Genomic DNA, 16,543 nt, shown 5'->3' with positions numbered 1-16,543 from the left:
CTCCCCTTCTGGGCCTTGCCAGCTATATTGCTCCATCTCCCTTGGCCACGTGCCCCACCAAGTACTGCACAGGGACCCCCACCCAGGGGCCCTGCTCCATGAGATAATGTAAAATACGACTGTGGACCAAACACAATAAAACCTCTGTCTGTAAGGAAAAAAAAAAAAATCTTACCCACCACAATCAAGTCGGCTTCATACCTGGGATGCAAACAAAGCCAAACAGAACCAGTGACAAAAACCACATGATTATCTCAGCAGATACAGAAAAAGCCTTCAATAAAATTGTATACCTCTTCATGCTGAAAACTCTCAATAAACTAGGTATCGATGGAATATATCTCAAAATAATAAGAGCTATTTATGACACACCCACAGCCAATATACTGAATGGGCAGAAACTGGAAGCATTCCCTTTGAAAACCAGCACAAGGATGTGCTCCCTCACCACTCCTATTCAGCGTAGTATTGGAAGTTCTAGCCAGGGCAGTCAGGCGAGAGAAGGAAATAAAGGGTGTTCAGATAGAGAGGAAGTCAAATTGTCTCTGTTTGCAGATGACATGATTGTGTATTTAGAAAACCCCATCATCTCATCCCAAAATCTCCTTAAGCTGATAAACAACTTCAGCAAAGTCGTAGGAAACAAAATCAATCTGCAAAAATCACAAGCATTCCTATACACCAACACTAGACAGCCAACTCATGAGTGAACTCCCATTCACAATGGCTACAAAGAGAATAAAATAGGAGTAAAACTTACAAGGGATGCGAAGGACCTCTTCAAGAACTACAAACCACTGTTCAATGAAATAAGAGAGGACACAATAAATGGAAAAACATTCCATGCTCATGGTTAGGAAGAATCAATATCACAAAAATGGCCATACTGCCCAAAGTAGTTTATAAATTCAGTGCTATCCCTATCAAGCTACCATTGACTTTCTTCACAGAATTAGCACAAACTACTTTAAATTTCATAAGGAACCAAAAAAGACCCCATATAACCAAGACAATCCTAAGAAAAAAGAACAAAGCTGGAGGCATCATGCTACCTGACTTCAAACTTCAAACTTTTCTGCAAGGTTACAGTAACAAAAACGGCATGGTACTGGTACCAACAGAGAGACATGGACCAATAGAACAGAATAGAGACCTCAGAAATACCATCACACATCTACAACCATCTGTTCTTTGACAAACCTGACAAAAACAAGAAATGGGGAAAGGATTCCCTATTTAATAAATGGTGTTAGGAAAACTGGCTAGCCATATCCAGAAAACAGTAACTGGACCCGTTCATTACACCTTATACAGAAATTGACTCAAGATGGATTAAAGTCTTAAACGTAAGATCTAAAACCATAAAAATCCTAGAAGAAAACCTAGGCAATACGATTCAGGACACAAGCATGGGCAAACACTGAATGACTAAAAGACCAAAAGCAATGGCAACAAAAGCCAAAATTGACAAATGGGATCTAATTAAACTAAAGAGCTTGTGCACAGCAAAAGAAACTATCATCAGAGTGAACAGGCAACCTACAGAATGTGAGAACATTTTGTGCAATCTATCCATCTGACAAAGGCCTGATATCCAGAATCTACAAGCAATTTAAACAAGTTTACAAGAAAAAAAAACCCATCACAAAGTGGGCAGAGGATATGAACAGACACTTCTCAAAAGAAGACATTTATGTAGCCAACAAACATATGAAAAATGCTCACCATCACTAGTCACTAGAGAAATGCAAATTAAAACCACAATGAGATACCATCTCATGCCAGTTAGAATGGCAGTCATTAAAAAGTCAGGAAACAACAGATGCTGGAGAGGATTTGGAGAAATAAGAATGCTTTTACACTGTTGATGGGAGTGTAAATTAGTTCAACCACTGTGGAAGACAGTGTGGCGATTTCTCAAGGATCTAGAACTAGAAATACCATTTGACCCAGCAATCGCATTACTGGGTATATACCCAAAGGATTATAAGGCATTAAACTGTAAAGATACATGGACTCGTATGTTTATTACAGCACTATTCACAATAGCAAAGACTTGGAACCAACCCAGATGCCCATCAGTGATAGATTGGATAAAGAAATGTGGCACATATACACCAAGGAATGCCATGCAGCCATAAAAAAGGATGAGTTCCTGTCCTTTGCAGGGACCTGGATGAAGCTGAAGCTGGAAACGATCGTTCTCAGCAAACTGACACAGGAACAGAAAACCAAACACCATACGTTTTCACTCATAAGTGGGAGTTGAACAATGAGAACACATGGACACAGGAAGGGGAACATCAGACACTGGGGCCTGTCTGAGGTTGAGGGGCTAGGGGAGGGATAACATTAGGAGAAATACCTAATGTAGATGTGACAGGTTCATGGGTACAGCAAACTACCATGGCACATGTATACCTATGTAAAAAACCTGCACGTTCTGCACATGTATCCTAGAATTTAAAGTATAATTTTAAAAAAGAATACAGTGCTGGAAGAAGATGCCTGGTACCTATTAAGGAACTCACGTATGATTTCTTGTTGTGTCCTAGAGTGGTGGCTACTCCTTCAAACTGAGTTTGCCAGAATGGAATTCTGGTGTAGGGAGAAATTTCTTTGCAGAAAAATGTTACGTAGTTTCCTTTGTTTTTCAGTAGTTGTGTAAAGACCACCTCACCTGCAGTGGTGAGGTTGGAGGTGCTTATTAAAACAGACTTCTGGACTCCACTCAAGATTTTCTTAAGTTAGAATTTTGGAAATAGGTATTCCCATTATTACTAAGTTTACCCAGTGATTCTTACATTCATTGACATTTAAGAATCACTAGTTTACACATAATTTGAATAGTTGGGTCATACTCCAGAAGATGTTTCCAGGCCCATTTGAGAAAAAAACCACAGTTCTGAGTTTGTTAACCTGTGCTAGAATAAAGCAGTTGTGTAAACTGAAAGATACCACTCATATTGTTTACTATGTCTATAGTTGATCAGGAGAGAGCTAATTGATGGAATCCACCTTAAGCAAAAAAAAATGAATTCACAGTCAGCTTAGCAAAGCAAGGACATGGTCCAGTGTATTCCCTGTAACCATAAATTAACCAAGAAACAAAAAACTGCCAGTATTAGAAGTTTGCAGACATTTCTAAAAGCTCACACATACTATAAAACAATACAGAACTGGCAATATAGTAAACATCTGACTGAAGACGTGTACATATGGGCATTTGAAGAAAATTCTACTTTGATTCTATTTCTCAGAAAGAAGCTCTGGCTCATACAGTGCAGCTGTAAAGTAAAAAGACATATCTATAAGCCACACTGCTTAAACAAGTAATACCATTGCTACTCCGCTGCCACTTTAATCTATTTGTAGTTACAGTTTCCCCTCACTCCTGTGTTCTTCTTATAGTGGAGCAGCCCTTGAACCCACAGAGCCACTAACAAACTGTCTAGCTGTAAAAGAGAGATGACTTTGAGAATCTTAGAACTGAGATTTCTCTTTCATTCCATAAGCATTTTTATTTTCCCATTGTGTACCAAGCATTGTGTGTATAAAGATGCCCTTAAGTCACTCCATGTTTTACCAATGAAGCCATCGAGGCTCACCTAGCATACAGCAAATAGGGCTGATTGTCGGTAAAATCACCTGAGTTTTTCTCTATTCCTTCTCCTCTTCTGTGCTCCAGTCCTAGTCCCTGATTTTGTAGGTTTAGCACAGCTAAACACCTCCAGTGCCCCCAGGACCATTATGTTCCCCTGCATAAGTTGTTCAGGGGAGCCTGGGGAATTAGCTGAGGAATTCATAGGAAATTTTGTCTTCCATACTTGGCTGATGAGATTTTCTTCTTAAGCAATTTTTGGTGATTTGGCTCTTACCTGCTTAAAGTGATATTCCTTAGGGAAGGCCCATGGTAATTTCAGTTATAACTATTATAAGTGTTGGTTTCTAAACATGGAAAGTAACCACCATTTCCAAGCTAATTGATTCAGTTATTTGTTTACCAGTATGGAAGTAATGAAATGGGTGAATCAACACTCTACGTCAAGAGATTTCCCTAAAATAGCTTGCTTTAAATTAACAACCTCTCTTTTGAGCACTACACTTCTAACTGTAGTGTGGACATCTCTACCTGCGTATCCATCATATACCCAAATCCAAACTTCTTAGGGTAACAGATTGATTCATGACCTGACCCCTGCCTTTCTCATCACCTTCATTTCCTACACCTGCCCATTGTATACTTGCCTTACTAAACTTTTTGCGAAACCCCAAATGAGACATGCCTTTCACAGTTCTGTGACTTGACACATGCCATTTCTTCTGCCTGAAATGAACTTTTTTCCCTTATCTAGCCAGGGAGGCCTTAGCTCAATATTTTTTTTTCTAACTTCTATGCATATAAATAAGAACTGATCAACTTTATAGTGACTATGATGCTTTATTCCTTGGATTTGTAATCTCAAATATTGCCTCCTTTTCACTCCAGGCCATTTTATTGGCCACTGATCTATTTTTCACCACCTTTTCCTTGGGAGTTTTTTTAATTCACTTTTTTCGCCTGTTGGACTCTAATTATTTCAAAATATAATAAATTTATTTCTAATGAATTTTACTTTGATTATAACCATTGTATCATGTGTTAAGTCATCAGGTAGATTGAATGTAATTTTCCTGCCAGTAGTCCGCAAAGGACAACAAAGAGATATATGGCATAATTTCTGTAATGAATTACCATTTTTGCTTAATGTACCTTTATTAACAGCTTTATTGAGGTGTAATTGATATACAGATTTCACATAAAGTTTGATATGTCTTGGCATGTGTATCCATCTACCTGTGAAACCATCAGTAGAGTTCACGGTGAATATGTCCCTCACCCTCACGTTTCCTAGTGCCCCTTTGTAATCTCTCTCTCTCCACCCCCACCCCCACATTCCCAGCCTTTCTGGCACTATACATTATTTGCATTTTCTAGAATTTTATATAAATGGCAACATATAGTATATACTCTTTTGGCCATTTTTACTCAGCACAGTTATTGAGATCTATGTTGTTGTATCAGTTCATTCCTTTTTATTGCCAAGTAGTATTCCATTTATGGGTATACAGTTTAAGCATTCTGAATTCAAAAAATCTGAAATCTGGAATGCTCCAAAACCTGAAAGGTTTTGAGCAACAACATCATGCTCAAAGGAAATGCTCATTGAAGCATTTTGGATGTTCGATTTCCAGATCAGGGATGCTCAACTGGTAAGTATAATGCAGATATTCCAAAATCTGAAAAAATATCCCAAATTCAAAATGCTTCTTGTTCCACACATTTTGATAAGGGATATTCAAACTGTATCAGGTTTAATATCCATTCAGCCATTGATGAACATTTGGATTGCTTTCAGTTTTGGGACTACTACAAATAAAAGCTTCTATGAACATTCATGTGCAAATATTTGTATGGACATGTATGTCCTTTTCTCTTAGGTAAATACCTAGGAATGGAATGGCTGGATTGTGTGATAGGGCAGGAAACTGCCAAACTGTTTTCCATATTGGTTGTACCATCTTACATTCCTCCCAGCAACGTGTAAGACTTTGAATTCCTTCACCTCCTCACCAACATTTGATGTGGTTAGTCTTTTACATTTCAGCCATTCAGATAGGTATATAATGTTGTCTCAATGTGGTTTTAATTTCCAATTCTCTACCATTGACTCTCCTTTAATTTGCGTATTTGCCACAGTGTATCTTCTCTGGTGAAGTATCTTTAAATCTGTGCACATTTTGGAGAGGAGGGTTGTTTGTTTTTCGTATTGTTGAAGTATGAACATTGTTTGTATATTCTGGATAAAAGTCCTTTGTGCTTTGCAAATATTTTCTCCCAGTCAGTGTCTCTTAAAGAGAAGTTTTTAATTTTGATGATGTCCAGTTTATTAATATTTTTTTATGGATCAGGCTTTTGGTACTGTGTCTAAGAAATCTTTGCCTAACGTAAGATCACAAAGACTGTCTCGTATGCTTTTTTCTAGAAATTTTATAGTTTTATGTTTTACATTTGGGCCTATGATCTACTTTAACTTTTGAGTATGTTAAGAGGTAAGGATCCAAGTGCTAGACAGATGGATAGGTAATGACAATAGTTCCTGCACCATTTCTTGAAAAGACTGCCCTGGATCGATTGAACTGCAAGCATAAGTTTTCCATATTTATATGGGTCTTATTTCTTTTTTTTTTTTTTTTTTTTTTTTGAGACGGAGTCTCGCTCTGTCACCGAGGCTGTAGTGCAGTGGTGCGATTTCAGCTCGCTACAAGCTCCGCCTCCCGGGTTCACGCCATTCTCCTGCCTCAGCCTCCTGAGTAGCTGGGACTACAGGCACCCGCCACCTCCCCCGGCTAATTTTTTGTATTTTTAGTAGAGACGGGGTTCCACCATGTTAGCCAGGATGGTCTCGATCTCCTGACCTCGTGATCCGCCCGCTGTGGCCTCCCACAGTGCTGGGATTACAGGCATGAGCCACTGCACCTGGCCCTATGTGGGTCTATTTCTATACTCTGTTCTGTTTCAGTAATCTGTGTAACTGTTACATCACAAGTACCACATTATTTTGACTATTGTAGCTTTATAGCAACAGGAAATTTTTATCTTCACAAATAAAACATTAACAACTACATATGCAATCTTCCAATACTGAGATATTCAATAGGAAACTGAGAGAGAGAAGGGAGAATTTGGGAAAGAGGATATGGTGGAAGGTGGCTCTTTGAATTGTTTTGCTTTTAGGAATACTTAAAATATTAAGTAGCCTATTGCAGTGTGAATAGAGCAAGTTTCAGCTAAATTTTCTGACAATCTACATTTGATTCTTCTCTCTCTCTAGAGAGGCTTACATTCATTTGGAGGGGAACTAATCCTGTGACTTCTAGGTTATCTCTTAGTTTCTTCTCTGGAATGGCACTATTGGCAGACACTAGAGGACTTAAGGGAGAACAGCATTGTTCTAGAATATAAAAGCCAACTTGTAATTTCCATATTAGTTGTGGATGGAGAATTTTCACAGGCAAATCAAATGATCACATAATCCCCAAACCCCTTTTCAGCTGTAGTTATTTACTTTATCCATTTATTCTTTTCTAACTTTGCAGGATACTTGAGAAGTTATATAGATTCTTCCAGAGTGAACATGTCCCTTAAATTTATGGATTTGAACATGGCTTCTGCTGTGATCATCTTAGGGAGATGGGACCTATTGGTACATTACAAAGTATCTGGAACAGTTAACAACAAGAATCTTATTTGAGGTGGCTGCTTTCCACTTTACTAACGCAAAAGTCCTATAGAAAGCCAACAACTTTACTCAGATTAAAGATGGGATTAATTTCTCCTTATACAGCTAAATACATAAGCAATGCATGTAAATATTTAATAAATATAGAAGAGCTCTTATAAACACAAGTCAATAAACAACCTCAATAAAGTGCGGGAAACAGTATGCATTTTGCTTGGGATAGTGTTTTCTTTACTCAGTGAGGTTAACAAACAATGATCTCATCATTAGTCAACAAGATAGTAGAGAGACCATCAAAGCAAACTACAGGAGAGTCCAGATTGATTCGTGCCAAACAAATGTTTGTAGCTAACAGCTGTATTATCACTCATTCTAATTTACGCAGCTGGGGTTCTCCTTTCATTTCCTAAGTGAGATAAATGTCATGCTGCATGATACAAGCACCATCTCTACTGCTTGAGTCATGAATCAGCTCAGCTCCCTCCTAGTTAGCTTCACCCCTCATTGTAGGTTGGGGGAAGTGGCTTGCTACAGTTATAGCTATAAATAGCTAATAAGCTTTTTTCTAAGGTTATTTGAGTCCATTTGTGAATCATTCGCTATTTTATTTAAAAAATACGGGTTTGATTGAATGTCATGAAGGTATTGAAAAAACCGCTTTCATCTGAAAAAATGTTTGGTTTTGTAGGTTTAAAACTATTAGCATAAAACTTCTCTTTTTAAAAAATTCTTAAATCAAAACTTGAAGACAGGAGAATAAGAAAAAGTCTGGTATAGTCTCTGCCTGCTGGATGAGATTCCATGATTTATTCTCTAAGTCAAAGATTCTGCAGTTAGCTTTCTCCTCAGTACTCAGGCTGAGTTTGGACAGGTCCTAAGGTGTTGATCCCTTTAGCTCATCTAGTTAATGGGACATAGAGTACTCTTGACTACTCCATGCTTTTTCCTATCAGAGCAGACCAAGACAATCAAAACCGTGATTTTTAAAGCTTATCTAAAATAGAAATGGGAAAGTATTATGTAAAAAAGGATGGCTAAATGTACAGGGCAGTTGATCCTAGAACATGTTAGTGGTAGGTGATGCGTTTAACTGTCAAAATGCTACTCACAGCAAAGGGGACCCAATCCCCAGGAGGAGGTCTGGAAAAGAGGAGGGAAAAGAACCTGAGGCTTGGTGTGCACATTCTGAGACCAGTCCTGGCTCTGCCACTCAGTGGGTGCCTGTTTGCAAGTCATTTCTTGATCTCTGTGAGTCTTTTTTCCAATTATAAAGTAGGATAATAATTCCTGCCTCCCAGGATTGTCATGAAGATTAAATAAAATAATGTTTGTGAAAACAAGTAAACAGAATAGGTGTTCAATCAACAATAACATTAGCTGGACACGATGGCTCACGCCCATAATTCTAGCACTTTGGGAGATCAAGACCAGAAGATTGTGTGAGCCCAGGAGTTCAAGACCATCCTGGGCAAGATGGCAAGCCCTGGTCTTTGCAAAACTAAAAATGAATAAAAGAAAGTAGCCGGGCTTGGTAGTGTGCACCTGTAGTCCCAGCTATTCGAGAGGCTGAAAGGCAGGATTGCTTGAGCCCAGGAGTCCAAGGATGCAGTGAGCCGTGATCACACCACTGCTCTCAAGCAATTTTTATATTCTGGCTTATTGACTTAACACATTATTTAAAGTTTGTCTGGGTCCTGGTGGCCCACGCCTGTAATCCCAGTGCTTTCAAGGTCTAGGCAGGAGGACCTCTTGAGGCCAAGAGTTTGAGACCAGCCTGGTTAACATAGTGAGACCCTGTCTGTACCAAAAAAAAATTTTTTAATTAGCCAGGCATGATGGCAAGTGCCTGTGGTCCCAGCTACTCAGGCTGAGTTGGGAGGATTGCTTGAACTCAGAATTTCAAGGATGCAGTGAGCCATAATCATACTACTACAGTTCAGCCTTGGCAAGAGAGCAAGACCCTGTCTTAAAAGAAAATCTTCTGTGTGTACATACACATATTTTTTAAAAAGTCAGTCATTGTAGTGGGGGAGACAGCTGTTAAGCACAATGTGAGAGTTATGTACATAGCGCTGTGAGATCAGAGAAGGAACACCAAACCCTGCAGGGAGGGGAGGGAGGAAAGCCACCTTCTCAGAGGAGGTGAAAGATGTATCTCTGTAAAAATGAGTTTATCATCAAGTAAGCAAGGCGTGAAAAGGCTTTGCAGGTAGATGGAGCAGCTTATACCAAGGCACACAGGCATGTTCCAGGAAGGGCAAGTGGTTTTGTGGGGTTAGAGTCGTGGGCGTGTGGTGGCGGGAATGGTGGGAAAGAAGGCTGGAAACATAGTGGTTATATTGGCCTTCATAATCTGAATTCCACAGATAAAGGTTTAAACTGCTGTTACCACATAAAGGAACTGCTTCAGTGCCTTGGTCTTGTTTGTTTCTGGTGGAAATCTGGACAGATTAATTTGGCCTGTTATTTCTGGGTACTTCAGAAAGACAAATACCCATTCCCCATATTTTTGGCATTTCTGTTCCCAACACAGTTGGAACCAGGAAGCATAGCAATGAGAATTAAGAAAGGAGAACAGAGAAGAAGCAGAGAGTAGATCTATTTGGGATTTATGAAGAGATATTACAAAAAGCAGGCATCTTTGACTAGTTTACTGGGATCTCTAGTAGAGATTTATTTTTCTGTTTTTAAAAAGGTACTATATCTCTGAGAATAAATATACCTTGATAAGTGTAATAAAATAGCTCTGACAAGGAACTCACCCTAATATGAGTAATTAATAAAAAGAAACATTTTACCCAACTTTAGAAACTGTTCAGGGAGCAACTGCCCTGAATAAAGAGGGCATGAAAAGCCTTTTGTGTTCCTTTTTGTCCTGTATAACAAATTATTTTTCTTGCAAAGCCCCAAATTGCTTTCCCCTACACTGCCGCATTGCTGTGAACATGATTCCAGTACACTGTGGCTCTTCCAGGGATACTCCTGGTATCAATCTTGAGGCCTATTCAAACGAGGATGGGAGTCAGAGTTGAACTGTGCCAACATTCCTGCTGAGAATTAGCCCAGTTTCATTATGTGCGGAGGAGCCCCCAGTTCACTGCCCTTACATGTTTGGGGTACCCAGAGCTGAGAGGCTCTGCAGGGAGTGCAAAGTTAAGAAACTGCATGATAGGAACACTATCACTTACTCTTTCATAATGAGCTCTGTGCAGGGAAACTAAAAAAAGATGAGGTTTTTCTGTCATTCAGTGCGGCTGTGGTGTTCTACTTGTAACAAGCTACTTCTGCTTCACAAGGCAAGAAAAACACAAGAATGGTGGACAGACTCTCAGAATGAGCAGAGTCCCCAGGAGTCCCATCTGTCTTTTTTAACTCCTTCAATTAACTGGAGTACTAAGGGAGAGGTTTGTTGCTTGGCCTGTGCCTTCATTCTACAGATGAAGAAACTGAGACCCAGGCAGAAGTGAAGTGGCTTTCCCGAACTGAAGATTCATTAGAAGCTAGAGTTTGTAGTACCAGGTCTTCTGACTCCTGTGGGTCAATTGGGGCAGGAGGTACAAGACTCAATGTGGGCTTATAAATATATAAGCCTAAATATGGTTATAATTAGCCAGGTTGTCAGCAGTGGGGCAGAAGGTATCACACGAGTGCATTGTAAAATCTTTTCTGCTTGGAAGAAAAGATGACAGCGAACTAAAACTTTGATCTCTGTGCCTTTATGTGCCTTTATCCTATTTAATCTGTATTACATCATATATAGGATTTGATTTCTCAAACTGTATATTTACCTGTTTTATTTTACAAATTGCCAATTTCATCAGAATAGGACTTGGTATCATCAGGACATCTCTATCAACTTGCCTTTTAACCACTTGGAAGACCTGTGCACCCTTGCAGCCTCCTTTATCTTGCCATGCACTCCCACCTTCTGGTCATGTCAGGAGGGGCAGTATCCCTCAGGAACCAAAGTGAAACTTTTCCGTTTTAGAAGATTGGTCAATCCTAGGCCTTTGTTTTATGTGTAATTCATTCTTTCTTAGACTTTCTAATGCCACAGACTTTGACTTTGGAAACCTTTGGGTTATAACAAAGTACTGAGGAACTATAACTTAATCTGTTCAGATCTAATATTAAATGAGACCCAGATTTTTTCCCTAGTGAACTGCAAAGCCACGTTTATTGAACACCTACTAGGTTTACATGGGAGTCCTTTTAGCTGTGCATTCCTTATTGGTAAGGGAGTATGCCCAACAGTGTACCTGGCACATAGGAGAACTATGAATATGTGTTGAATGACGGGCATTGGTGAAAGCCAGGGTTGTTTAGAAGTGTCCCGTCCTGTCCTGAGGCCATTCCAGATGGAAGTGGTTCTCCCACAGCCTAACACATCCCATTCTGTCTTGAACTACAACTCGACTTTCTTCCAAAGATGAAGGGGAAAGGTATTATTCGTCTGAGATTTGCCTTGTGGTGTTTAGCACAAATTTGGTTTCTGAGGAAAGGCTGGTAAAGCATTGATGCAGGGAAAATTATTCTTAGGTATTCTTCTCTGATGATCATAGACTGAGTGAAACTTTTACTGTTATATAGTTACTGTAGCCATGAATATAATCACTGGCCGACATTTCTAGTGGCAAAAAATAACCTCTAGAATGGTCTGATGAATATCAGGGAGTAGGGCTAACAGAAATGTAATGCCAGCTGGGCCAGCAGTGTCTGCCAACCCCAAATATTTATTCGGCATCTTACTATGTGTAAAACTCACGATTTTTCCTTGCTTTTGCTTGTTTCCTGAATGTAAACCTGAAGGCAGAATCTATGTTCTGTTTTGTAACTGATGATTTATGAACATTATTTGTGTCTTCAAGAGGTCATATTCCTACCTACTTTGAAATCAGCTTTGGGTGCAGGAATAAGATTTTGATGGTATGTGGTACACATTAGTGCTCAGTAAATGTAGAAAAGAGAACAGAAAAATGACAGAATGCTGGGAGGAAGGAAGGGAAGGAGAGGGAGTAATCCCAAGCCTGGTCCCTGGCGTCAGCCTGCAGATAGTCCAACAGGTTCTGTCATGAACCAGCTGGGGAGCCTGGTGACATTCACTAACTTCTAACTCAAGTTTACTCACCTCTAAAATGAGATAAAACCTGCTTTGTAGGGTTTTTGAGAGGCTTGTGACGTAATGCTTGTAAATATCTAACATCGACTACTCAATAAATATTAGTTTAATTTAATGAATAATATGTTTGTGAATTCCAGTAATTATCTTGCTGAGAAAGCAGTTACCTGTTTATCTTCCTGGAGTTTAAAATGAGTCCACATCAGTTAATTTGGATTCCCCAGAGCGGAGCGAGTAAGCACACTGACATTCTCGGAAGAGCAGACAGTCACAGACGACAGCATCCTCAGGGAACACCCCTCCCTGAGTGCTGGCATTAAGTCAGAGGATTGCTGTTTCCCCAACTGCCCTTCACTGTGAGTTCTCCCTCTCACCAGTCATAATTTTCACCATTCCCAGAACAGAGGGCCAGATTCTCCTTCCCTTTGTGTCTATTTTCTTCTCAGAGGAGCATCTCTGTGTGAGAACGGGGCCTTTACTGAGCCCAGGTCTTCCTGAGGCCTTTGCCTGGAAGTGGAAGAGACACAAACTGGCAAGGGAAAGGCAATCTGGCAGGTTGGCCACAGCTCACCCATCAAACTTCAGGGCCAGGTGTTAGCATTTTCCAACACCTTGATAAGTAATGTTTTCAGCAAATCAAGAAACTCTAGTTCTGCCTCTTTCAGAGACATCACTTTTTCCCTTTTCTCAGGATGGGGATACATTTTCAAAATCTTTTTTACAAGGAGGCAGAGTTACAGCTGATACTGGAGACTGAGGGGTAGTTGGAGTTTCCCCAGTGTTTTTCTGAAGGAGTTAACAGCATAGGCAGTTTGGGAGATCTAGGGGAGACCTGCTTTGGAAGGTCCAGCCATCTCCTTAACATCACCCCCATTTCTCTCCATTGAACATGGAAGAAAAGGGGAGGCCCTGGCTTCTCACACTTGCTCATGGTTAGCATGTCTGCACACTTACTGTGTGCCAGGCTGGGTTCTAAGTGCCATATATGGTACACTACTTAATCCTCAAAATAGAATTATAAAGTACATAGTATTTTTATCCCCCCCTACAGAGGAGGATCCAAGGCTCAGAGATAGTAATAAATTTCCGAGGCTCAAACAGTTATTAAGTGATAGAACTGGTTAAAAACAAACAAAAAAAGAATCCGGGCAGCCTGGCTCCAGAGCCTTTTCTCCTACCCAGGGTTCTCTGCTGTCTGCAAAGTCATTAGTCCCACTGGAGGATATCAACAAGGGACTGCAGGAATTGAAAGTAAATGTAGCGTTTCTCTTCCCCAGGCTTTTAAAATATTTAATTTTTAGGTAAATTTCAGGAACAAGTAGCAATTTTTCATCTCAACAAGACCAAATTGCCTCTATGGGCTATATGGTGGCTCTGCTCTCCTTTTTCCGTAAAGTGGCGTATGCTCTCCAGTAGAGTCGCACCCTGTTGCAGGTTAGATTCCCAGGGAGCATTCACGGAGTTGCACTTTAGCTTGCAGGATTTTACTAGGGATCCCTGCTGAAGGGGAGTGGCCATGGGGAAGTGGAACTGCAACACAGGCCTGACACAGCCTCTGCCAGTCACGTGGGTCATCATGGAGTATATACTGCCCCTCAGAGCCCAGTCCTGTGCTAGGCTGAAAGGGTAGGACCTTTATACAAACCCTGCCACCACCAGTGGGTGGATATGGGCCACTTGGAAGAGGGCATCTCCTTGGGCAAGGGAGCCCTTTTCAGCTGAGGTGGACCCAAAGGAGGTGACAGCACTCCCCATCACTGAGGTAGAGTTGTGCCTTGAGCAGGGGCTCTAAGTAGTGGATCTTTGTTTCCATAGTGAGACTTTCATTTGCATTGCCAATGTGAGTGTACTCATTGGCAAGTGCTTTCTCCTAACTCAGCCTCTTGTTTTGTTGGATTCAAGATAAACGGCATTTACAAGATTGCACAAAAAGAGACAGATTCTCAACTGTCTGGTATCCTTTTACTGTAGTGCTAGGCAGAGGCAGAGGTATAATATTGATAGTCTCTTTGGAGCATGTAATAAAAATCATGCCTGGCATTTTGGGAGATACATGAACAATTTGTTTTACCCTCATGATATCTTTAAAGTGGCACCAGTTGACATTTTTCTGGAGCCGGAGTCCAAAGCTAAAGGCCACAATACAGTGATGGAAATCTCCGGTTACATTTTGCTTGCCAGTTGTCTTTAGAGAAATCTTTCAGTGATGAAGATTCCAGATTTAACTCCCTTTTCCTTACTCCTTCCATCATGAAACTAAAGCTATCTTCCAGTTCACTCCAGCATGGACATTAAACTGTACCCCACTAACTTATGTCTTGTACACCCAAGTTGATGACAAGAGCTGGGTTGGTTTGCCTTTTAGCATTTGTTACTGTTGCATCCCAATGTTACCCTGAGCCGGCATTGACCAGTGACTGTCTCAGCTGCAGGGTGCGCAAAACCTGTCTCCATTTCCCTTCTTTCAGGTTGGAAAGCTTATCCAAGAAGCAGCTGGAAGAAGTAATTTGAAGAGAGTAACTCTGGAACTTGGAGGCAAAAGTCCTAATATTATTTTTGCTGATGCTGATTGTAAGTCAACGACAGGTCCCACACATGAACCAGCACACACCCTTTGGTACTCTCTTTTGTATCGCCACTTTTTATAGGACACTAGCAAAAGATCTTTGAAGCTAAGGGCAATTAAGAAGATCTCTAAAGAGAAAACAGTTTGATAATGGGGAAAAAGCACTTTTCAGTTGACGACTGAACCGTTTGTTTTCTAGACACTAATGAGCCATTTTGAATCTGTGATGTTGTAGAATGGGGGATGAGATGAAGGCTTGGTCAGTGACATATGGTTAAACAGCAACAGTCTCAGCTGCTGAGCACCCGAAGGATACTCTCTCTGCCTAGATACAATAAATCTGTAACTTTTCAACTGTGCCTGGTGGCTGGTAGACCATTATAAATAAATCCAACTTCATCAGCCCCGCCAGCATTTTCCAAATCCACAGTCCCTTTTCTGTTCAGTCAATTCCAACCCCTTTCTGCTACTCCTATGACTTTCAGTCAGGATGACAGCACACGTGGGTCAGTTCAGTATGTGTAGTCCTAAAGCTGGGATGATTCCACCTTGCCAGTAGGACCTTCCAGAGGCTTAGAGCAGTAACTGAGAAACCCCATGTCTCTAGGAAGGATGCCACCTAGGCCATTCTGCACAGGTGTGACCTTTCTGTTTTGAAAAGCTCTCCAGGTAAGGAAATCCCAGCATCTCATTCAGTGATTCTTTTTTTTTTTTCTTCACATTTTGCCAGGCAGAGCTGCTTTCCCAGTTTCTCACCACCAGAGAGATCAGAAAACTGAAAGCAGATTGCTTGAATTTCAACCCAAGTTTGGAATTTGCACAGTTCAGCTTTAGCTCTATGTTAGTTGTCAAGAAAATCAGAATCCTTATGCCTGTTCCTCTTGAGGAGTAGGAACCCCATCGCCCTCACATTGACTGATTCATTTATTCAGTCAGTCGGTCATTTAGCAACTAATGCATGTCAGATTAAGCTATTTTGAAGTGTAAGATAGAAAGGATGAATATGGAAGAGTTATCATACGATTTTACACAAGTCCATGTCAATCTAGAGGCAATTTACTGTCTTCAAAGAAGATCCATTGGTGTTACGGTTTAATCCCCCAAATACCAAACATACCGCTACAAGGCCCTGTACATTAGGAGTTGTAAATTGGCCAGATACAAAATATAGACATGTTTACCTGTATAAACATTACACTATGTTCAAAACAAAAACTGCATATTAAAATATTGATTTCTGTGAAAATTGAGAAGATCTGACAACCTGGGGCTCATATTTATGCATGGCAATGATTAAATGTAGTGACTTTCCTTCTTAGCCTTTCCATTACATTGCTCCATTACCACCTGGCAACCTCATACCTTTACCTTGTCTGCCTAGCCCTGTGGTGTATTGGGGATTGAGACTCCTGTTATACCTGAGGTTCAGTCCCTCTATTTGCAGAATAAGAGACCCAAAGAAGTGAAGTCGTTCAAGTTCACATAGCATGTCAGGGTGTAGTTAGAACTGGAACTAAGTTGCATTCCCAATCCAGTACTATTCATGGTTATGTCCTGCAGTGAGCACACTATACC

General features: G+C 40.4%; 1 protein-coding gene across 1 annotated transcript in view; it reads left to right on the top strand.

Annotated features, from left to right (window-relative positions):
* The window catches only part of LOC116275817 (retinal dehydrogenase 2), a 59,408-nt gene that overhangs the window by 32,419 nt on the left and 10,446 nt on the right, over positions 1 to 16,543 (top strand). Inside the window, exon 7 of the mRNA XM_031668618.1 lies at positions 14,871 to 14,973. Coding sequence (XP_031524478.1) covers positions 14,871 to 14,973 — 103 coding nt within the window. The remainder of the gene's footprint in view (positions 1 to 14,870; positions 14,974 to 16,543) is intronic.

Source organism: Papio anubis, chromosome 7, assembly GCF_008728515.1.
Source record: "Papio anubis isolate 15944 chromosome 7, Panubis1.0, whole genome shotgun sequence".
Taxonomy (NCBI): domain Eukaryota; kingdom Metazoa; phylum Chordata; class Mammalia; order Primates; family Cercopithecidae; genus Papio; species Papio anubis.
The sequence above is the reverse complement of the archived record's forward strand: the minus strand, read 5'-3'. Positions and strand labels throughout refer to the sequence as shown.